General features: G+C 53.9%; 9 protein-coding genes across 9 annotated transcripts; 4 read left to right on the top strand and 5 right to left on the bottom strand.

The window, feature by feature from the left end:
* Positions 1-254: 254 nt before the first annotated feature.
* On the bottom strand, positions 255-1,470 carry AB675_11749 (Hydroxyacid oxidase 1; the record flags this gene model as incomplete). The annotated part of the gene is made up of 2 exons (XM_018140621.1): positions 255-1,275; positions 1,319-1,470. 2 exons carry the CDS (start codon positions 1,468-1,470, stop codon positions 255-257), a joined length of 1,173 nt encoding a protein of 390 aa, XP_017996710.1.
* A 411-nt stretch (positions 1,471-1,881) lies between these two features.
* On the bottom strand, positions 1,882-3,520 carry AB675_11750 (Pisatin demethylase; the record flags this gene model as incomplete). Its single annotated transcript, XM_018140623.1, has 6 exons — positions 1,882-1,995; positions 2,042-2,090; positions 2,137-2,381; positions 2,427-2,676; positions 2,724-3,094; positions 3,140-3,520. 6 exons carry the CDS (start codon positions 3,518-3,520, stop codon positions 1,882-1,884), a joined length of 1,410 nt encoding a protein of 469 aa, XP_017996739.1.
* Positions 3,521-4,308: 788 nt separating this feature from the next.
* On the bottom strand, positions 4,309-5,045 carry AB675_11751 (uncharacterized protein; the record flags this gene model as incomplete). Its single annotated transcript, XM_018140624.1, has 5 exons — positions 4,309-4,435; positions 4,488-4,599; positions 4,646-4,756; positions 4,806-4,951; positions 5,005-5,045. The coding sequence occupies 5 exons, from the start codon at positions 5,043-5,045 to the stop codon at positions 4,309-4,311; spliced, it is 537 nt and encodes a 178-aa protein (XP_017996722.1).
* Positions 5,046-5,267: 222 nt separating this feature from the next.
* On the bottom strand, positions 5,268-6,645 carry AB675_11752 (uncharacterized protein; the record flags this gene model as incomplete). Its single annotated transcript, XM_018140625.1, has 3 exons — positions 5,268-5,706; positions 5,762-6,021; positions 6,070-6,645. 3 exons carry the CDS (start codon positions 6,643-6,645, stop codon positions 5,268-5,270), a joined length of 1,275 nt encoding a protein of 424 aa, XP_017996704.1.
* Positions 6,646-9,436: 2,791 nt separating this feature from the next.
* Positions 9,437-10,340, top strand: AB675_11753 (uncharacterized protein; the record flags this gene model as incomplete). The annotated part of the gene is made up of 3 exons (XM_018140626.1): positions 9,437-9,561; positions 9,624-9,793; positions 9,856-10,340. 3 exons carry the CDS (start codon positions 9,437-9,439, stop codon positions 10,338-10,340), a joined length of 780 nt encoding a protein of 259 aa, XP_017996831.1.
* Positions 10,341-11,716: 1,376 nt separating this feature from the next.
* Positions 11,717-12,809, top strand: AB675_11754 (NmrA-like family domain-containing protein 1; the record flags this gene model as incomplete). The annotated part of the gene is made up of 3 exons (XM_018140627.1): positions 11,717-11,786; positions 11,839-11,916; positions 11,965-12,809. 3 exons carry the CDS (start codon positions 11,717-11,719, stop codon positions 12,807-12,809), a joined length of 993 nt encoding a protein of 330 aa, XP_017996814.1.
* A 759-nt stretch (positions 12,810-13,568) lies between these two features.
* On the top strand, positions 13,569-14,304 carry AB675_11755 (uncharacterized protein; the record flags this gene model as incomplete). Its single annotated transcript, XM_018140628.1, has 2 exons — positions 13,569-13,835; positions 13,885-14,304. The coding sequence occupies 2 exons, from the start codon at positions 13,569-13,571 to the stop codon at positions 14,302-14,304; spliced, it is 687 nt and encodes a 228-aa protein (XP_017996791.1).
* A 1,206-nt stretch (positions 14,305-15,510) lies between these two features.
* Positions 15,511-18,110, top strand: AB675_11756 (uncharacterized protein; the record flags this gene model as incomplete). Its single annotated transcript, XM_018140629.1, has 2 exons — positions 15,511-17,099; positions 17,126-18,110. The coding sequence occupies 2 exons, from the start codon at positions 15,511-15,513 to the stop codon at positions 18,108-18,110; spliced, it is 2,574 nt and encodes an 857-aa protein (XP_017996777.1).
* Positions 18,111-18,760: 650 nt separating this feature from the next.
* On the bottom strand, positions 18,761-21,904 carry AB675_11757 (uncharacterized protein; the record flags this gene model as incomplete). Its single annotated transcript, XM_018140630.1, has 2 exons — positions 18,761-19,808; positions 20,694-21,904. 2 exons carry the CDS (start codon positions 21,902-21,904, stop codon positions 18,761-18,763), a joined length of 2,259 nt encoding a protein of 752 aa, XP_017996755.1.
* Positions 21,905-22,235: the final 331 nt, after the last annotated feature.

A 22,235-nucleotide genomic window follows, 5' to 3' on the forward strand; every position in this document is an offset into this window, starting at 1 on the left:
ATTGTCGACCGGGCTGTCCGGCGGATCCTCTCTCGCGACTAAACCCCGAAGCGTCTCATTCAATTGAGCTGCATTGAAACGCTGCAGGATCGTCCACGGCTAAATCTGGCGGCCAACGTTGGCGGCGTCCGCGCAAGGTCTCGCTTATCTTCCAATGACGATGCTGGTCCATCCACTGATCCTTCCTAGCAATTCTGATCCTAGCACCCTGAGCGCACCAACCGAGCGCCTAGCAATTCTTCACCGGATTGCTGTCAGAGCTTGACAACTCCGAAGCCATTCTGCCGCTCAACGCCCAACATCTCACGCTTGATGTCTTTAATCGAGGCCGCCCCAGCAAGCGCCATAGTCCGAAACAGTTCCCTTTCTAAGATATGCAACACATCTTCCACGCCTCGCTGGCCATCATGAGCAAGTCCCCAGAGTGCGGACCGCCCGATAAGACACAAGTCTGCGCCCAACGCTAGTGCTTTAAACACGTCGGCACCTCTCTTGATGCCACCATCAAAGACAACGGGTATACGGCCTGCCACAGCTGCAGCGACTTCCGAAAGAGCTTCGAGAGTGGACGGCATGCCGTCCAACTGGCGTGCGCCGTGATTCGACACAACAATACCATCGACGCCCGCTTCCACAGCAAGTAAGGCGTCCTCTGCCGTCATGATGCCCTTGAGAAGGATCTTGAGATCTGTAGCCTTACGGAGCCATGGAATCGCTGTCTGCCAAGTCATCGAGTCATCATTGAGCGTCGCCAATGACTCCTGACGCAGGGACTTTGCTTCAGCCGCCGTGCGAGCATTAAGGATCAGCCTCGATTTGGCCGCGACTTTCATCTTCGGCAGGTTCGCCCGAGACATGTGCGGCGGAAGTGTGAGTGGCTCCCTGCGTTCATGGATCCTATTGCCGATCACAGGCGTGTCGACCGTGACGACGACTGCTTCCGCGCCAGCGGCTTTTGCCCGGTCGAGCAGGCCCTGCGCGATGGACTTGTCATGCATCACGTAGAGCTGCAGCCACAGATGGGGCTGGTCGCCGGATGGAGCTGGTGCGGATGCCACAACATCCTCAAGACTAGTGGTGGAATTCGTTGAGAGGGTCATGTTCGTTCCAACTGCCCGACTGGCGCGGTACATATCCTTCTCGCCATCATCACTGACCAGCCGTTGATACGCCGAAGGCGCGATGGCAATGGGAAAGTTGTAGTGCTTGCCGAAGATCGTCACTGTCGTATCTATGTGTGAAACGTCGCGAAGCACACGCGGGCGAATGAATAGTCTAGGCCGATGAGCGCGTGCGAACAGACTCCAGTGCCACTTACCTGTTGTAGATGTTGCTGTTTCTGTGAAGGGTGAACTCGTCATCGGCGCCGGTCCGATAGTAGCTCCATGCCTCCTTTGACAGCTTCTGCTTAGCCGACTTCTCGAACTCAGAGATGGTGACAAGTCGCAGGCTTTCTGCGTGATCGGGCATTGTGCGTCAGGGCATTAGAACTCATCTTGACCAACGAGTCATTGCTCGAGGTCAAATAATAAATGTGGCGGGTTGGGCGACTCGGTGGATATCCGGGTTAGCGCCCTCGGCACACAGGTGCCAAGATTGCCGCCCTGCCGTTGGCACGTCGGGATATGTCCGAAACCAAGCACCTTGACGCGACCCCAACAACGCGCGTGCCTTTCTGTACGAATCAGAACCCAGTCATTTCCTATCACATCTCAGAGACAGGCTGGAATGTATCATGATTTATATACGGCATGGAAAGCTCGAATGTCAGTCATCACCGCCAAAGATCTGAAGGGCTGCGAAGCCACCGCTACAGCTGGTAGCGTGCAGATGTTGTGACAGCAACAAAAAATCGTGTGTCATGACTACATTGTGCATTCGTCATGTTGGGACGGCGGCTGTCAAATTCATGTTTTTCTGGGCCCATATGCCATGACCGGCCATCTTGACGCCCTCCATAGGGTTCGCGATCGCCCAATCGAATCGCCGGATAAGCTGCAGAATGTCAGCGCCGTGAGAGCACGGAGTGGTCTGGACGTACCTCAAATAGAACCTTGTGCAGTTCGACTTCTGCGATGTGCTTGCCGAGGCTGGGAAAGTGTCAGAGGCGGGCATGTCTTCGGTACACGAACTCACCATGTCCATTTGCCTGTCCCAAAGATGCAGCCCACGATCATCTCATACCGCTGCCTGGTCTTCTCATCCGCCTCGATCCATCGGTCCGGTCGGAAAACATCCGCGTCGTCACCCCATTCACTAGGCTTGCGGCAGATTGCCGAGTCGCACTGGCCCAACTCCGAGCCCTCCGGATAGAACACACCATCGACAGTGTCGCCGCCCTTCGGTGCAGACTTGATCTTCATGCCCATCAAAGGTGGCCACTAGAATAGTTAGCGGAAGTGAAGGCAAGGCTCGAATTAACTCACCATCCGCATGCCCTCCCACACACAGGCCTGAAGATACTCCAGCTTCTCCGTTTCCGCGTACGTGACGACTGGATGTGACGCTGCACCATTGCTGACAGCTTCGTCCACTTCACCCTTCAGCTTGTTATACACCGTAGGAGATCCAGCAAGCAGGTAAAGCGTGCATCGCAAGATGGTTGTCGTAGAGTCGGACCCGGCAACGATTTGTAGAGCAGACTCTGCTTCGACCTGCAGCTGCGTGAGGCCCTTACTGACGAAGTGTCCGATCATGTCCCTGCTGGCTTATCGGACTTGAACTTCTCCTCGACGCATTCCCTTGCGAATTTGGCAATTCTTCCGAGACCAACTTCGTCGGTGTCTTTCGGAGCTGCGAGCTTCTGCATGACGGGATTGCCGATCAAGGCGCGGAAGAAGGCGTGGTTGGACATCAGCTCGTTGATGGGAAAGAAATCCTCGCCGGCTTTGCCATATCCAAAGATGTCTTCCCTTGCAGCGATAAAGCCGAAGCACTTTCCGAAGGCGATGCGGCTGAGTACATCGAGTGTAAAGAGCTGTGCCACTTTCCCAAAGTCCATAGGCTTGCCACGCATTTCTCGGATCATGTCCACGAACTCGACGATAGTGGTATCCATGGAGTCCTCGATGTTGTCGATGTCCTTACCAGAGTACTGCGCAGGCGATTAGCTGGGTAGATATTCAGAGCGAGGACTTACAGCTCCAATCTCCTTTGTTCGGAGATCCATGTGAATGCGTTCATCGCGAGTCGAAAAGACTGTGTCCGTTCTTGGATCGAAGCGCATGGCATTGTACCAGGCTGATCGGGACCACTTTGAACGTGGACTGCTCATGTGACGGACCACATCGGCGTCATCAGTGACGAGGAGGTTCGGACCGATGCGGCACGGCGATCCATATTTGCGTAGAGCTTCTCGTTGCGCATCGTGAGACCTGGCGTTGGCGGCCTGCCAGAAAAGCCAGAATCGGGTGAATTTCGCAAGTGGTGGTCCAGGGAACTGCGAAAGCTTGCGATAATTCACGATACTGCCAATGATGAGATAGAGGAGGACGGAAATGACCAGCGCCTGCCAGATCATTGTTGCTGACGTTGACAGCAAAGTCACACAAGTCGAGCAAGCTTATCTGCAATGTGTTCGAGCACACCGTCTCCTCAACAGCGTGGAAATCGTGCCCCAGCTTAGCTCTTTCCTGGCTATGGTAACATCGTTCAGCAAGCGAGGGTTCCGCCAATCGACAGGCCCATGACTCGGAACCGAACTTTTAGCGTGGGGCGGAAGAACTCAGGTCCGAACCTCCTTGCAGGCTGCCGCTGCGGAATGACGGACCATGCATCCGTCTGTCGCGACGTCCATAGATGATGTAGCCAAGATTTAGATTATGCAAGCTTGCAACGGACGAGGCTTTCATGGACATCGATTGCAGATGCGAAGCTTCACTCGAAAAGCTGTCAAAATAATGAACAGCCGCTTGGGATGACGTCAGAGTGAACAAAATCCTCAGCGCCGCCGATCTTTGAGCGGCAAGGCCCGTCCCTGGCTGACAGGACGTGCAACATGCTACAACGACGCAAAACCGACATTCGTCCATCTGCAGCATGAAGGACGCCAAAGGGTACTAGGCCGAGGACAGCCAACTATTGCGATGTCGCTGATGTCGCGCTTGGCGGTATGCACGTCTGCGAATATATTTGCTGCCGGTGTCAAGGTCATGCTTCTGAAGTCTGGGGAAGAGGTGCATGTACGCTGGAAGCTACAGCCTATGTAGCCACTTTTACACCCTTAGTACAGAGACGAGCTTGAATGCGACATTTCTGGCCGAGAAGACTCTGCGCGGCATCGGCTATGCCCCAGAATGCGTCCTAGCGTCATACCGAAATTTCTGTCAACGCGCCGGTATCGATGTCGTACTTCAAGCCAACGATCTGCGTATCTGACCTGATCATTGGCGAAGCTCTCAGCAACGACACATCTTCGCGAATGCTTGCATCGACGCTTTGACAAGATCAGTCCGCTCGGCTTAGAAACGCATGGCCATCGTACTCACCCGTTGGTAATTTCTCCGAAAGAAGAAGCGTTGATTTCTTGTGCGTTGCTCGGAGCGATCTCCAGCAAATCCTTCTTGATGTCTGAGTCGTGGAAGTGAGTCAATCCGCAATCTGTCCGGAATCAGTGAGCGAACCGTGATACAGCCGGATCGTCTACCAGTATGATGCATTACCACAATTGTGGCTGGATTGCCGATCGCTTGCAAGACGCTCAAGGTTCGGATCGCGTCGAAGGCACGGCCACCAGCATTTCGCACCATTGTCGCTTCTATCTCAGTATGAGTCAGTGGCGGCAGTGCATGATGCTCGGTACTGACTGAGCGTCGAATCAATGCCAAGTATCTGGTATGGATTGAGCCGCGGATCGGAGCAGGAGAGAACCACGACGCCGGCACGTGAGCTTCGCATCCCACTAGCCATCGTCTTCAGGCCGACCGGGGCCGTGTAGGTTTTCGCAAAAGCTCTGTGAAGCGTTAGCTCGGGTAGACGCCGCCCGCAGGCAAGGCGGTCGCTGACTTGTTGCGCGCCAGCATCTCTGCGAGCGGACCGGTGACCATCTTTGCCATATGCCTCGAAAGTACGCCTCGTGATTGACAGATGTATAGAGCACTTGAGCGTCAGGCCACAGGGCACAAACACTCGAAGAATATATATCACTTCCGTGTGGACTAGTCAGCCGCAGGCATAAAGAAAATGCGTGTCGGGCTGACAGAGCAACAGCTAGCTCTTCTTTGGGCGCAAGAGTTTCTGACGCTCGAATAGGAAGTAAGTTGACTCCATCACGATACATATGGACGCAGTGGATCACCCGTAGGACCCCTGGCGCTCAGAGCTCTGCCTCCGCAAGCGAAGTAAAGTGTACTCACTGGCTCGACGGTGGCGGCGTCCAGCTGTTGGACATACACTTTTGCAAATTGCCACCTTCGCTGGAAAATTTCCAATACCGAGTGGATTTTATCGAAGGCCTCTCGGTACTGAAGTCGTCCAGTCTGCCTCCACAGGCGCCTTTGCACCACCGCAGCCTGATAGAACGCGTATGGTGGGAATGAGGAGAACAAGTCCTCGTTTGTGTGCGGTCCGGAAGTGGTTTCAAAAATTTTCTGAATTAATGCAGTAGCCTGGAAAGAGATGTCTCCGATGGCGGCAAAGAACGACTGTGTCTCAGCGGGACTGTAGAGGCCGGACAAAATCGATGCTTCGTAGAGTAAGAACAACGAGCTACAAAGACCGTCGCGGTTAGTCAGGAGGTCCTCTGTTGGTCAGAATCACCTACCTGCAGCATATAGCAAATGCACCACAGTAGAAGCCGTGCTCCTCTTCCTGGAGCTTAAGCACGGGCAGATATGCATTTAGTGTTCGAGCAATTTGAGTCGCTTCTGCCTTCTGGAAGTTCGTGTCCGCGGCTGGCTCGAACACGTGCCTCACGAGCCGCCCAACAATATGAAACATCTGGCATTCTCGTGCAAATTGACCGACCTGCACATCACATGGGGTATGAAGATCGAAAGCGTCCGTCAAACCTGTAGAGCGCACCTATAGAGACTCAGCATTGAACAACTTTGGGCATGGGGCGACCCGTACATCCGCAGTCCAGGCCGTGTCGTCAATAGGCAGCAGATCATCAAGTGATGGGTCAGAAGCTCCAAAGTGACTGTCACCCGCGCAGAGACCGATGAATCTGTCCACGTTGATGATCGCCCACCAAGTCCTCTTCTCTTCTTCCGCAGCATGGATCCGGGCAACATTACTGGCATCCTGCCCACGGTCTTGGAAATGCTTTTGTTCGAAGCCCAATATCCGCGCACTTGCGGCACACGAGGCGACCGACACAACAGCTGCGGGGTATATGCCATGGCCTAGCTCGTAGTGACACACAATAAGCCGTGCCTGCAGGAAGTCCAGAGAGCTGTGATTTGCCGCTTCGAGGCTCGAGATGAGACACTTGATTGTAACATACAACGACGATTGCATTGTCCCAGCATCGAAGTCAACATTCTTTGGCTTCTGTAAGATGAGGCTGATGCTTAGACACAGCAGGATATAATCGGCTTTCGGCCGAGCATACAGGTAGGGAAGATGCGCTCTGAAGCGTCTCTCCGACAGAAACGGCATTCGGTTGTACACTCCCCGAAAGAACTGCGTTGCAAACCTTTCCATCTCTGGCAGTTCTCCCAAGATGTTGTGTGCCTCGTCGCGGAAGGCGATGTCGAGCAAGGGCAACCGCAATGAAGCATGGCTGTAGGGATCAACGGAGATCACAGAAGGAATGTTGAAAGCAGAGGCCCCTTCCAAAGCCTGTCCGGGCTCGCCTACAGCCTCATTGCTCTGATATGAGCATGCACGCCCGACCCTTGCACCGGCTCTGATCAGCGGCGCGTCGGATAGGTAGTTTGGGTTGGCGGTACCTGCGACAAGTCCCGCAGTGTGGCAACACCTTGTCACACTTTCGTTTGTGTACCTTGCATGGCGTGCAAGCCAGAGTGGCTAAGGCTAACGGTGTACGAGGTTCGCTCATGATTCGTATTCATTGCTGTTTCGGTGCAGGCACGCAGTAAATGCAAATGTTGAACTCGATGAGGTCAAAACGTGGTAGCCGGCTTGGCCTGAAGAATGCTGCGGATATTTCAGTCCAATGCCAAGCGCTCTGACTAAGCCATCGTGCCTTCGCGCCTGGAGCATCTCGAGCACGCGTCAGGGTCATCATCCAACACGCATCGTCGCTCACTTCGTCCACTATGTGCATACAGAGTTGCGAGCACTGCGCGTCGATGTGGCGTTACAACCTGGCTCGCAGGCGTCGATGGCAGCCCCGAAGCGCGCTCGTCGGCCGCGTCATAAGGGAGACCCGGTTAGGAATTCGCTCCCGCGGAATTTTGAACTGTTCATGCTTCGCTCCAACAAGCCTACCTCGAAACCGACAATACCTCGCATGCCAGTGACGGACAAGGACGTCGCTGACCCCTTCGAAAGCACCTGTGTCCCTCTGGATCGTGATATAATGACGCTACTGCGATATTACGCAGAGATCAATCACCCATCTGTCTGGAAGACTGAGCATTGTCTACGACCGTACTCGAAGGACTACTTCTATCAATTCACCTCGCACTCGATCATTTCAGACTGTCTGCAGCACGCTGCCAGTCTGTTCGCGCTAATTGCTTCGATGGCCAGTCAAAGCCTTCTTCTTCACAACATCAAGACTGCACGTACGACATCGTACTATCTCGGCAAAGCACTGCCAGCTGCTCGTGAATCAGTGGCGCAAGCAACGTGTTTCTCGGATCGTTTGATCCTCAATATCTTTCACCTCGCCTGCGCAGAATTTTGGAGAGAGCAGAGAGAGGAAGCGAACATTCACCTACACTGGCAGACTCTTTGTTCTGCAGTAGTCTCACGAGGCGGGCTTACGAGGCTGGACGCTACCCTTCGTGAGGCTATCATCCTTGGCGATGGATATGCTGCGGCGGATGCTGGGCGACCACCATCACTGGACACGTGCGGTGTTGAGCAGATACATATTCTGCCTGTGCAGCTCAGGCAACAGTACGCCATATGCAAGGAGCGAAACATGGCCGCACTGGATCGCACGAGCAGCGCTTTTCTTGGGACACCCGTGTCTGAGATCATACCTCGCGAACTCCGCCAACAAATCCGGAGCCTTGCAGTAAGTATTGAGCTTCTGAAGCAGTTCTCAGGTGCTCGACCACATCAAGTGGGACACGACAGTGCGCTACATTGGGTCCATGTCGAGACCCTGCTGATTCGTCATCGACTGCTAACGATGCAACATCATGACCGGCGCATAGATGCTATCCGCCTGAGTCTCATTGCTTGGACTATGCTGGTTTTGAGTAATGGCGGCAGAATAGTCATTGTCAAGGCGATGGCACGAAAATTTCAAGCGCGACTGTCAGTAATGGATGACAACAAGTGGATCGGTTTCGAGCAGTTGCACTGTTGGATCCTCTTGCTCTGGGCGCAGTGCTCGGAGCAGGGTTCAGCAACCAGAAGCTGGTTTGTCAGCGAATTTCGTCGGTGCCAGGGTCTGCTGGCAGGCAGTCGACCTGCTGGTGTCTGGACCGCTGAGGACATGCTCGATTTTTGTCAGGATTTCTTCGTGCTGGAGCAAGTCGAGCGATCGACGCTTGTACAGATCGCAGACCACCTTAAGCGATGCTGAACTCCGCAGAGGTACAGACTGAACGCCGGTGAGAACATGACTAATGACAGCAAGTCGTTCTTCCAATCACCATTTCGTACAAGCATAATGTTCTGGAGCTCTGCAAACTCACACTATCGTTCTTTTGGTCCAGTCGAAGTCGAGTGCATTAAACGGACTGGTTTGTTGAACTTAACTGACAGATGCAAACCCACTGTATGCGCGGAACCAGTGCCCGCGCCCGCAGTGCGGATGCATGTGCGGGTGCGGCATTTGCTGCGGCCGCACGTGCTCATCAAATCCACATTCAGGATTCGACTACCATAAAAGGTACACAAATCGGGTGGGTCCTCGAAACGTACCTGATTTGGAAGTTCACATTCCCACAAAGATTGGTTCACTGCTGGCTGCTTGGCTGGTCAGTACACCGTACAGAGCCTCATCCACCGTCGCTTTGGGCGTTGTGGGACCTAGTTCGCCGCTATTTGATCTTTATGTCGCGGCCATGTGGTGAGGCGGGTCACTGCCTCGCTGCCCACAGCCTGTTCGCTCATTATCGGACTACAATGCCGTCCTTGAATGCTAATGGTAGATCTGGACGGCACATTCTGCACACGTGCTGCTGACACACAGCCTTCTCCAGGGTTTCTGGAATGACAACCTTTATCAATCACACGTTATGCTCAGTTGAAGAGGAGCACTTTGGTCAACGAAGGCCGTGGTTCTCAGCCCGTCGTCGTGAGCTCGTCTCGTCACATCTCATTGACGATACCAGCGCGATCGTGAATCATGAAGGAGATCCAGTTTGTAAATGGTCCAACCTTGAAGTCTTCTGGCTCACGGCAACTTCAACGAAGCCTACGCTCTCAGGCTGTTAGGAAGGGCCTCGAGAATCGGTTCCTGCGATTGCAGAGGTCAGTCCATCGCTCACGGGCCGTTTAGATGCAATCAGCACATGATCACTAAACTGTCGCAGATCATCTAGCCATGAGTCGAAGAGTCAATCGCCACCTCTCACGCGAGAGTCTCCGGAGAAGACGCCACCCATAGTAATCGTCGACGAATTAGGGCCAGAAGCCGAGCAGTCTATCTCATTGCTAGCTTTCACTCCCTACGACGCGTGGACGCAGGAGACCATACATTTCAGTGAGACTCTCCCGGGTCGGACTACGGTCTGTCGAGGGCCACGGCTGACGTCTCTCGCACAGGTGTCTATGTGATCTGGGCCGGCTTTCGCAAGCTCGACAATTTCGCGCTCCACTTTGCGGAGACCATCCTACCGCTGGCAGAGAAGCATCCAGAGCTACGGGCCTCGCTATTGTTCTGTGCATCCAGGCATCGCGACGCTCTGACTGGGGTTCGCGATGATCATTTCAATCGACAAATGCTGCTCAAGTCCTGGGCATTGCGTGAAGTACGCCAGGCTCTTTTTAGCCTGCACGGAGCCGAGTATGGTGACGCGCTTGTGCACAGCATCTTATGGCTTGCAGTCAATGAGAATACTGCTTGTATACCTGTGCAGGAGTCGGACCCATCCCCGTTCATGCCTCCGATGCAGTCACGACACTGGCTGAAACACTATGGCACTATGCAGTTCGATTGTAATCACTGGGAAGCATGCAAGCAACTCATCAAAGCCCGTGGGGGTATACACAAGCTGAAGACCTACGGGACCGCGTGGCTAGTGGGATAGTATGTCTGTTTTTCTCCCATTCAGATCGCGCTGACAGTGGCCCAGTGCATCACTGCTACTGGCCTGTACGACACTGACCGCCCCAGCATTTCCGATCATGGATGTTCACGGCCATGAAGCGATCTATCGACCTCCGCTACACCTATGCCGTCTAAAACAGATACCATGCCATCTTCTGCGTCCAGGCAGAGGTTTCCATAGCCTGGGATCATATAACGTGCCTTGCAACACTGTCCAACTCTTGTTGGATCTCGGGGAGCTATCGCAATGTTTGCAAGCTTACATGGAAGGCTACTGCCGCGACGTGCCCGAGGACTTGTTATACGACTGCTGTCAGATCCTTCAGCATCGGGCTCTGTCCTTGACGTCCTTTGGACGCCGAGAATCAAGTCCATCCGTCCACTTGAACGAGGACGCGGACCATGAGGAGCTCATTGCTAGCATCCTCGAGGCCCTGCGGATTGCCGCCTTGCTTTACACTCTGCATGTTATTTTTCCGGTGCCCAGATCCAGAAACGTCCGAGAGCAGCTCTTGCCTCTGTTGATTGCTGCTATCCACTACTGCGACACACTCACGCTTCCTTCCGAGCTGCAGGAAATACTTCTCTGGTGCTCCTTTGTCGGAGCTGTGGCACAGACCTGTGAGCCGAGTGGCAACGATTGGCTCGCATCCACGAGCTTGAAGTTCATCCATTTGCAACGAATCAGAAGATATCAGGACCTGAAAGTGATTTTGAAATCCATGGCTTGGGTGGACCTGGCCTGTGATGTTGGAGGTCTGATCGTTTGGAATGAGTCGTTCAGGATGGGCCACGCCATATAAGTACGTTGTTCGCGCGATATCTGGGAGCGAAGAGCATTTGCAACGGGTACTAAGATTTTCACTCGGCATCAAAAGACTTCCTGCCATTTCAGGAAGTCATTTTGACATACTATGCCGATAGAGGCAGTATGTCGGCACACAATTGGGCGTCCACAGCACTCGGCGCCCGATAGACGCCTTGTCCACGGCCACATGGGGCTCACGTACAAGCGCACATGCAGTCTTCAGGACTTACCAGCAGGATCACTGCCCATACATCAATCTTTGGCCCTTAAGCTCTACTGAGTAACAGCGTGCATATACAATTTTCATTGTCAGCAAACCGAGCATAACCACTGCATGTGTTGCGTGAGCAATCTACCAAGAGAGGCAGCATGAAGCTATCTAGTTCTGGTGAGTCAGCTCCATCAGCGTCGAGACACACGCACGCCGCATCGTTCGATTACTTCTCCGCCAGATAGAACGTGCTCGTTCTCCACGTCGAGACCATGGTACAACAGATCAGACGATTTATTGCCACCGGACGTCAAGCTGTAAAGTCATCCTGCTCAAGATGGCCAACTTACCACCAGTCGTACTCATCATCGGCGGGACCGGCGCTCAGGGACGGCCAGTCGTTGAAGGTCAGTATCTGCAGCCAATTAGCCACACTACCAGTTCTGCTGACAACACCAGCATTGACTGCCGATGGCAAATATGCTGCAAAGGTCCTGTCCAGAGATACTTCTTCCGATGATGCGAAGAAAATCGCGGGTCTGCCATCAGCTTCCGTCATCGCATGAAACGCCTATGATGAGAAAGACCTAAGGAAAGCTTTCGAAGGCGTCGACTACCACTTTGCCAACACCAACGGGTTCGCCATTGGCGAGAAAGCAGAGATTTACTGGGGCACCCGACTGTACGAGCTTGCGCGGGCGTTTGGTGTCAAGCACTTTGTTTATGCAGGCCTCGAGTATGCCTCGAAGCTAGGGAACTTTGATCCTAAGTATCGGACCGGCCATCTGGATGGCAAAGGTAAGGTAGTCGACTATATCTCTGCTCAGCCGACGAAACCTATGGCCTGGTCCGTTCTGACCTCTTGCCTGTACATGGAGGGCTTGTCTGAAGTCTTGAGACCACTCCCCGACCCCAAGGACCCCGCGACGATGGTCTTCGCTGTGCCGCTTGGAGATTCACGCTGTCCATTGATTTACCTGAGGGACTATGGTCGATATGCGCGCTGGCTGTTTGACAATCCCGATCGGAGCAACGGCCTGGAACTGCACGTCGCCACAGAAGACATCGCATGGAAAGACGTGGCTGCCGCATATACTGCGGTGACTGGCAAGCCCGCAGTCTACAAAGACGTTACACTTGACGAGTACTTCAAGTTGGGTATCTTCCCAGAGCCGGATCGGAAGATCGGGCAGGCCGCAGCTGGTGAGGATTCGACGCTGTTCACCTTTCGTGAGAACTTCTCGGGATTTTGGAACACTTGGAAAGCTGAGCTGACCAAGCGCGACTACAATCTGTTGGACGAGATCTTGCCCAGCAGAGTCAAGAGCGTGAAAGAGTGGATGGAGTTGACAGGATACGATGGGAAGCCAAGATCTGTACTGAAGGATTATAGGGACGGAGCTAGTGGTAGTAAGGCCTCGGCAGCATGATTAATGGGCGGGAATTGGGCAGAACGGGGGGCGGATGCAAGTGCGGGTGCCAGTAACCGAGCCCTTCAGGGTCCAAAGACCCACTGTGTACCCAATTGCAAAAACATCACAAGATGGGTCTGCGTTCAATTGCATCTACTGTTGACAAAAGCTTTGTCGCGCATTGTAATTGCGTCTGTGCTGGCACACTTGAGGAGATATCCAAGCCATTCGCGCCGTCCGAGCATGTCATGTAAGAGCCATGAATGTCGACGTTCCTACGGCCTGCCAAGATTACTCTGCTGACCACGTACTGCTTTTGGGGGTAAAGCCATACTCGAACTCCTTGCCAGTTTTGGAAAGACCATGCATGTGAAGCACTCGGACGTATGGTTGAGCTCGTATCTCAGGGGCGTCTGACACAAAACACGACCCGTCCCCACCGTCCACGTTCACGAACAAGGCCCCTCGGATTGAGTTGCGCCAGGTGCGAGATGGACGGAAGCACTAACAACGGCAGCAGGCGCGTAACAAGTCTGGACCTTGGAAGTTTCATTTATCACGGCCATTGCGTTGCATCTAACACCCGATGATTCAGCGACTGCACGCCACGTACAACCCCTTCATTGGCAAGCTCGGCTCGCATGCTGTGTCGATCCAGGATACAAAGCTCCCTCGTGCTCCAGGCAGAGCTCCCCGACTATTCAGGCGGTGCTTGTGGTATCCGGCAACAGCAGCTGGTGAACCATTCCAGAGCGCCTCACACAGTTCAGAGCGAGGATGCCGACAATATGGTATCAACCCTCTATGATTCTCAAGAACGTCCACTACGCTGAGTCCGCCCACGGCGAAACAAACGAGACCAGGATTCCGAGCCACGTATCGACTAAGGCGCGTGAGCTGTCGGAAACCAGTGTGCCCGCACATCGCAAGCCTGAAGAGCTCGTCCCTCGACTATACGGGTCCGGTGGCTGCTTCTCGTCGTCTCCGCTCTGTCTGAACTCACAGATCGGAAGCGTAATAATCACAAGCCTGAACAAGCTCCAGGTAGGTCCAATCAGCGGCACTTCGAATCATGACAATAACATGCCATCAGCGTCGTCGCCTGCAGAACCGCGTATCACAACGAGCCTTCCGTCAACGGAAAGAACAGCGCCTTCGGGTCTTGGAGGAGTTGCTCGCTGGTTGGAAGATCAAGCACGAGAAACTGTCGGAAGCCTACTGTGAGCAGTCTGGCAAGCTTGAGAGAATCAGGGCGGAGGCAGAGCGGCTGTTGCGAGAAGTCGATGAATTGCGGCGAGGATTGTGTGGGTCGGACGGGGACGAGTGGTATTTCGAGCAGTGGCAGACAGCAAGCTGGGATCAAGACTTTGGAGAGTCGTGGCATCTCGCCGGAGACGACAACTGTGCCACTTCAGCTGGAGGTACTGGCGCGAATGTCAAATCTGAGCATGGTGATAGGTGTCTCGATCCCGACGGCGCGACCGACAACGCTCCAGGAGACCAGCAACTGTGACAAGGACAACTGACTGTCGTGTGAAAGTGATGGGACCGACTCCATAGTCTTCATGGTGAAGCGGACTTCCAGATTGATGTGGCCGCCGCTAAAATTTGCGATATCGCGGGGGATCCGACGCGAAGTATCCAGTGTAAGGCCGAGACAGCCGTAGGAGTCGCGTGCTGAAAGCGTGTCTCGACCAGGACGCATGAAAAGCCCTATGTACCTTGATGTCAAATTGCTTCACGTAGACATCCTCAGTTGGAATCGTCAGAGCCACTGAGCTAGGCGTAAATCGCAATGACATCATTGCCAATCAGCTGAGCACTGCAATTGAGCAGATGTTCGCAGCGTCAATGTCGGCGCCGTGTGCCAGCAAAGCAACGGCTTTCGTTCTCCGAGGCGTTCAGTTACCTCGCGATGCGGGGTTGAATAAGGGAGCACGCGACATTTCCGGCCGCAAAAATTCTGTCATGGAAATTGCAAGCGAAGCTTGGACGCTCTGCGACTCCAAACAAAAATCAATTTCGTGCTTTCTGACTACTCAAGACACAGAGGCGGTCCACGGGTGACATGGCTGAAATTTAAGTGTTGTTGATGCCTTGAGGTTCTTTGGCAACCTGGCTAGTGACCAGGTACGATGTCGAAAGGAGCTCTTGTGGAATAAGCATGGAACAAATTCTCGTCAAAGCCTTGCCAATTTTAGAAAACCTGCAGGGTTTCGAAAGCCTGGAGAAAACTTTCGGATCGACAGGAGCAGACAGCTGTCAACTGAAGGTCTGTTTTGTCCTCGCGCATGGGGTGACCGTTGTAATATTCGACTGACGCCCCCGTTCTTCGATCACGCAATACAGCTCTTCCACATCACTGCAGCGCAAAAACCGACGCCGTGGCTGGAATCTAGATCTGATGTCGCTTGGAAGGACAACCCAGCCAAACCGATCCGAGCTTGGCCCTTGAATTATGCCGTTTCCAAGCTGGTAAGCGTTGGATCCTGCCATCCGCCCCCGCAACAAATCAGCCACCTCCTAAGTTCGCCGTGCGCTGGTTTGGGCAAGGGTCCACGTGCTGCGGCCTTCTCAAGATGGTACCGCGTCTCTTCCAGTTTCACAGTTTCACGCGATCCATCAAACTCAATCCTTGTCCTTTTTGTCGTTCTCTTCCTCCATTATCCTCATCTTCTCAACGGCTTGCATCAAACTTTCACACTCATGGGTCGCGAGCATGCTTTTCAGCAAGTCGTTCTTGTATTCGGTTCTTGTCGTTTCCAGCCTCACGTCAAAAGTTGTCCATTTGAGCAGTCACCGTTCGTCATTACCGATTCTTCTCTTCGTTCTTTATCTCCCGACATTCTTCCTTCCGGACGCTGTGATTATCATCGGCGGTCGATTGCTGCTTTCATCACGACCTAACGCCAGCCTCATTTCCAACTTCGCATCTTTCATCGCATCAATCATCGGCGTTGTCACCTTATTTGCATCAGCATCGCAACTCGGCTTCTATGTTGAGACTGGAGGAGAGATCAGATGGTCTGCGGCCGGCAACTTTGCGCGTGATTCAGCGGGGTTGAAGTTATTGGCTTCTGGGTCCGTTGGCGTTGGATTGTGTACGGCTGGCCTCACCTTCATCGCCACCCTGTTGAATCCATGGCTTTACCAATGGGTCGGGTCGCTATTAGACTTCGCTAGAAATGTCTTCAGCAGGACTTCGTCATACTCGCAGATCGAGCAGACTATTCAGCCATATCAGGATGAGCCGAGCGGCACCCAAGCCTTGACCGACATCGAGAAGACGAGTACAGCAGTTGTCGTGCGAAAGACGCTGTGGAGGGTAATATTCGTCGGCCTTTCCGGTCTTGTGGCAGTGTTGCAGATAGTCAGGCCCCGACACTCGCCGTTCGCTCACTTATCGACAACCTTGCCGTTCACGCTGTATCAGATCTTTGACGCTGGAGAGGCTGCTGTTTGTGGAGCAAACGCCATCCCGATTCCGTTCCCAAAGCCGGAATTGCTTGCGTCGCTTGGCCTAGGCCGCCCGGCGCTTGGTAACAGTTCGTGGATCGGTCAGCATTACAGTGTTCCGAATTGGCTCCCAGACTACCGCATAGGCGGGTTCGATCGGTTCTACTGGCAGCCCGTGAACAATAGCGATGATGAGTGGATGCCATACAGCGCAACGATGGATCCTTTAAAGGTGTCGAATGCTGAGGAAGAACTGCTGGAGCCGTTGCGCGAAGCGTTTGAAGAAAATGACGTGCTCATCAAACACGTCGTCCTGTTTCACCTCGAGAGTACCAGACTGGACGCATTTCCACTTACGAATGAGTCCCATCTGCATCAGGTCCTGGCGAAGGAAAGCGACAATGACATGGAAGGATTGAATGCGCGTCTCGCCTCGATCTCAGAAAACGCCGAACTGTTGACCGGAGTGGACGGCCACCTCGGCGCATCTAAGAGCAGTGCTTCGGAAGGATGGCGCAGTCATCTGCGGGAGGGTCGTGGTGGCTTGAACGTGGTTGGGTCGGTCACAGCTGGAACAGCCACCCTCAAAAGTCTGATTGGCAGCATTTGTGGCGCACAGCCGCTCCCAGTCGATTTCACAGAAGAGGCGGACTTGACCATCTACCAGGCTTGCTTGCCGCATATCTTCAACCTCTTCAGCCAAGGCAAGGACCTGGTCGATGGGGCTTCCAATGCTCGAGTCAAGGTGTTGCAGCGGCCGTGGCGTTCGGTGCATGCCCAAGCCATCACGGATCGGTTCGATCGCCAGGACGTGCTGATGGACAACATGGGCTTCAATCAGTCTATCGCTCGGTCTTTCCTCATGGATACGTCATCAGCCATTACCCGCCTCAGGAGCCGGAAGCAAACTACTTCGGGTTCCCGGAAACGGAGCTGAAGCCGTACATTCGCGACCTCTTTGAACAGGCGGAACAGGAGGGATCGCGTCTCTTTCTCTCGCATCTGACCAGCACGACCCATCATCCATGGTCTGTACCCGAGTCGTTCGGCACCGACGAGGAGTATCTCAGCAGATGGGGCTGGCACGAGGAACGCCCACTGAACCGCTATCTGAATACCCTCCGCTACCAGGACCGATGGATTGGGGAGTTCATGGACGTCCTCGAGGAGCTTGATGTACTCGATGAGACACTGGTCGTCTTTGCCGGAGATCATGGAATGGCTTTCCGAGAGGACTGCGAAGCGTTGACAACATTCGAGAACCCGCACATCATCAATTTCCAGGTCCCGCTCCTGTTCTTCCATCCACAGCTGCCTCGAATGCAAGTCAAAGCTTCCAGCTCCTCCTTATCGATTCTTCCGACGATACTAGACCTGCTCGTTCAGTCTGGCAGTCTGGACAAGCATGATTCAGTTGCTGCTTCCGACCTCGTTCGCGAATATGAAGGCCAGTCGCTCATTCGCCCCTACATCGCAGAAGATGCCGGCAGAGAGTCATGGCATTTCAGCATCATCAATGCTGGCGCAGCACTTCTCTCTGTCGCATCAGCTGCTGTACCCTGGCGACTCGTCATGCCGCTCTGCAAAACCGTGCCGTATAGATTCACGAACCTCGAGCATGACCCAGCCGAGATCCACCCGGTCGAGGCCTGGACCATGGATGAGATGCAAAGCTTGGTGGTTGGGAAGGAGGGAATAGATGCCATGAAATGGTTACGAAACGCGGAGAGAATGGGTATGTGGTGGGCAGGAGAGCAGAAGCGGAAATGGCGATACAGCGGGGCCAGTCTCCAAGATGATAAGGCACCTCAAAAGCATGCTGGTGTTGGTCAGCTTCAGCATGACCATTGGTGGAACACCTGATAACGAATTGATGATAATATACACTATCACTCTTAATCTGATACGATCTGATGTCGTCCAGTGAAGCTTTCTCTGGTGACGCGTCGTGTGACGCCGTGGTGGGACGATACAGTATGCCGTGGAATGTTATTTTGTGCCTGCCAACGAAACTCAAAGCTGTTCGCGCGTGTCGACAAAGAATCAGCGTGCTGGTAGCTCAAACATCTTTCAACGCGATCAATGCTCGAGGTTTTATCTGGTCTCATTTTAATTCTTTGATGCTGCAAAAGGTGGCGTTGTGCGAAGTACGTTGTGATCTCGCCGATAACGCATTGCGCTGAATCGTTGGTTGGCTGCACTCGAAGCAGGATCCCCGGAAGGCAGCATCTCCATTAGACTTCGCGCCTGGAGATCACTTCCCAGGCATCTGTCACCAATCTAATAGGGCGCTCCTGCTGCCCCTACGCACCTGGGCAGTAAGCTTTCGGGGCTTCTACTGTAAGCTTTTCGGCTTTCGAGGCTTTCTGCGCTTAGCAGTATCTCTCACCCCCGAGCACACAACATCGATTCATCAACGCGAGAGCAGGACCGCGACATTCTCAGGCGTGACATTACGCGCTGCATGTATCTCTGGCTTCATGCTGCACTAGAATTGCTACTACACATCGCTCCTACATATCACACTCGCCCAAACCCTCCAGCAAATCCTCCGCCATCACATCAATCACGCCAGACCGCTCATCCTCAATCCCGAACCCCATCAACACCACATCGTCCAGATACCCATGGTACCTCTGTCCTTGCTGCTTCCAATTCATACTCGTGACATAGATCATCTCCGTCTGCACCCACGGCATATTGTCTGGCACCTTCTTCGGTCTCTTCTCCCCCTTCGTCCCTCTACCATGAACCCACAGCGGCTTCGAAGAAATCGCATGCAATCTAAACGGCGCGCTCTGCTGGAATACCACCACATACGGCTCATACACGCTGTGCAGGTCGTGAAACACCTTGTGCTGAATGATCGCCATCACGAACGTGTTATACACGGTCGGCTCACAGCTCGCATCCGCCCTCTTGCACATCGTGATCGAAAGTGAGTTCGTCGCCTGGTGAATGCTCTCCGACGCACCTGCGGCCAACTGCGGCAGGTATTTCGCCATACATTTGTCGTCGTCTACCCTCGTGAGCTCAGCCAAGTCGCCACCAACCACACTCCCATCGTTCGCGACCTCCGCAAACACTCTCCGCGGACTGACATCCCAATGCATGTGCATCTTCCCCGCAAAATCCCAGAACGGGAACCAGTTCTTCTCAACCAACCCATACGGCGGGAGACGCTGGAGATCCACGGGCCTCCAGAGCTTCGCTCCGCCAGCAACGTCCGCGTCATCAACACGTCCCCAGTCCACGAGAGTCCGAAAGTCCTGCATCCATTGCCCAAAGCACGTATGCCTACTGGTGCTCCCAAAGATCGCGTATGGCCCGGCCGGACCAAACGCCACGCGTGCATCATGTGGACCGATGCTCCATTGGAAGTGCTCTAGGTCGCCGACACACTTGGCCTCAGTCGAGGCAGCCGCGATGGGCAGCGTGAGAGGCGGCTTCTCGCATGTCACGATGCCGATTTCAGGGTTGAAGACAGCGTTGCATGTGAGCTCGGCGAACCAGACGGTCTTCGCAATGTCGCTGCGTTGCTGCTGGGCGACGACGATCCATCTGTCGCGGTATTGCGGGTGCGGGATGAGGTTCGGTTGATGGCGTCGTAGGCGCCGAAGTCGATTTCGTAGTATTTGCCGTTGGGTCGCGATTGGGAGTAGATTTCGATGTGCGTTTCGGACACTTCGGCTGTTGGGATTCTGCTGAGGGTAACTTCATTGTGTGTGTCACTTGCGAAAGGAATGTGTGCTTGCTCGTGTGCTAGGATCGGAAACTGCTCTTTGATGCTGTTCGCGAAGCTTGTCCCCGCATTGTGGTGTATCCACTCGTGGATGTACGACGACGAGCCACGAAGGTGTGGGCTGGAGTACAGTGTGACGATGACAATCACGGCTACAAGGCTGCACACGGCAGTGATGGTTCGTCGCATACCTCGTGCCATAGGCACAACTTCATTGTACGTGTAGCAGGAAAAAAAAGTAGATAAGAAGAGCCGGGAAGGCGGGCCCGCCTCCTACATATATACATCTGCGACGTACCACAGATCCTTGTCAACCGGCGTAATCTCTTTTCGCGTACGAGGCACGCGCATTGTCGTGACCTGCGACCTAGATGCACCGCAAGCTATCAAGAACACCAGGAATTAGCTACATGTATGTAAGGTGCCTTGCTTACTCGAGCACAGCGCATTCCCTCCGCGGCCTCTACTACCCATCCGGCGCAGTAACTTTCCTATACAACCACGCCGCAATCCGAATACTCGGCTCGTCAATCAGCGTCGTCCCAAGCTCACTTGCCCACAACGTCACCGGCAGCAAAATCAAGTGCGGCATCAAAAAGCACGGCTCTAACCCGAACGGCCCAATCCTCGGCAGCGGAAATCTATTCACCCACTGCGGGATTCCCAACGCATGACTTTCACGCGTCATTCCCGTCGCCGCATACAGACGATCGCCCAGCGTCCACATGATCGGCCCATGAAACAGATAGAACGCGTAAGAGACGCGTCCGAGGTATTGACAGAACCGACTCTCGAAGAACCGCTTAAGAGGCGGGATTCTTGGCACTGAAGCCACGAGAGTCACCGCTGCCCAGAATAGGTAGAACCACTTGTAGTCGAAGATGGCTTGCGGCGCCAGGAACGCAAGGTGGGACCATACTGGCGAGTCGCGCAAGTACTGAATGTTCCAGCTGTAGGCTGGGCATCCGCCAAGCAGCACGCTGATGACGAATAGAGCGCCGAAGATCCATGACTTGTACGGCTTGCAGCGATTCATCCATCTCGGAAGATTGTCTGCTGCTGCGAGGAGATCGAGATCGCTCAGCATCATTCCCGCCATGAACATTGCAAAGTGTCCTCCGTCCACGATGTACAGGAAATAGTAGATCAAACCAATCTCGCACCATAGGCGGGCGGAATGTGTACAGCGCGAGAACGCCATGGTTGCGGTGTATATGATGATCGAGCCCTTCATTTCAACAGGTATTGACCACGAATGGAAGTGGTAGCTGAGCCAGGGGTCGCCGCCGCCGCGAAACACAAAGCTGAAGTTCTTGAACTCAGCATACCAGTGCCAGATCTCGGCACGGAACGTTCGCTGTGGTGTGAAGTTTGGGAGGACGTCGAATGCATGATAAGAGACAATCATCAGGAATGTCGTAACTATCAGTGGCAGGAACAAGCGGATCCATCTGCGGAAGAGCGCAGAAGCCACGTTATCGCCAAGTCCAATATGCTCGTCGGCGTGAATCAGTGACAGTGGCTTTGCGGACAAGACGTAGCCGGAGATGACGAAGAAGGTTGACACAGAGTAGTGGCCGCCTGCAAAGAACGTCCGGATACCCGGTAGCGTCACGAAGTAGTACTGATGGTCGTAACCAAAGGTGTTCTCTAGGATTTTGTCCGCGCGCTGTGGCTCGTGTGCCCATAGCTGATGATGGCCCCAATATACCATCAATGCCGCGAAACCTCGCAGACCGTCCAGATACGCGGTCCGTCGCACTTTTGTTGGTCGTGCACTGGCTTTGCTCAAGAACGAAGGACGAACAAATTGCAAGAGCGCCTGCAACATTGGCGATGCTGATCGCGCCGGACGCTCTGACTTCGCCGGCTGCCAGTCGCCGGCTTCGAGGAGTCCCTCATCAGGACGACCCATGGTGTGTGTAAGGTGAGAAGAGTGACAAGGAGGAGAGGAGAGAGCCCGGAATGCTATGACTTACCTTGAGAAGCCGCCGAATACTCGATCATCGGTGTGTCAACGTCAGAAGGCTGGTCGACAGTCCGAGCACTCGTGCTCCACGCGAAGCATAAGGCCTGTTCGGGATCATCGGGTGGGCACGACTCGTACCTTGCATCCAACAATTCCATTCACATGCAGGGCCATACACGAGGAAGGTGTTGTCTCCGAGGTACTTGAACTCAGACAACATCGCTGATTGACGCAAGATGGAGGGGTAGGATCGTAGGTCCTAGTAGTGCTCAGTAAG

Source organism: Cyphellophora attinorum (assembly GCF_001299255.1).
Source record: "Cyphellophora attinorum strain CBS 131958 chromosome Unknown Contig28, whole genome shotgun sequence".
In the NCBI taxonomy this organism is placed as follows: Eukaryota; Fungi; Ascomycota; class Eurotiomycetes; order Chaetothyriales; family Cyphellophoraceae; genus Cyphellophora; species Cyphellophora attinorum.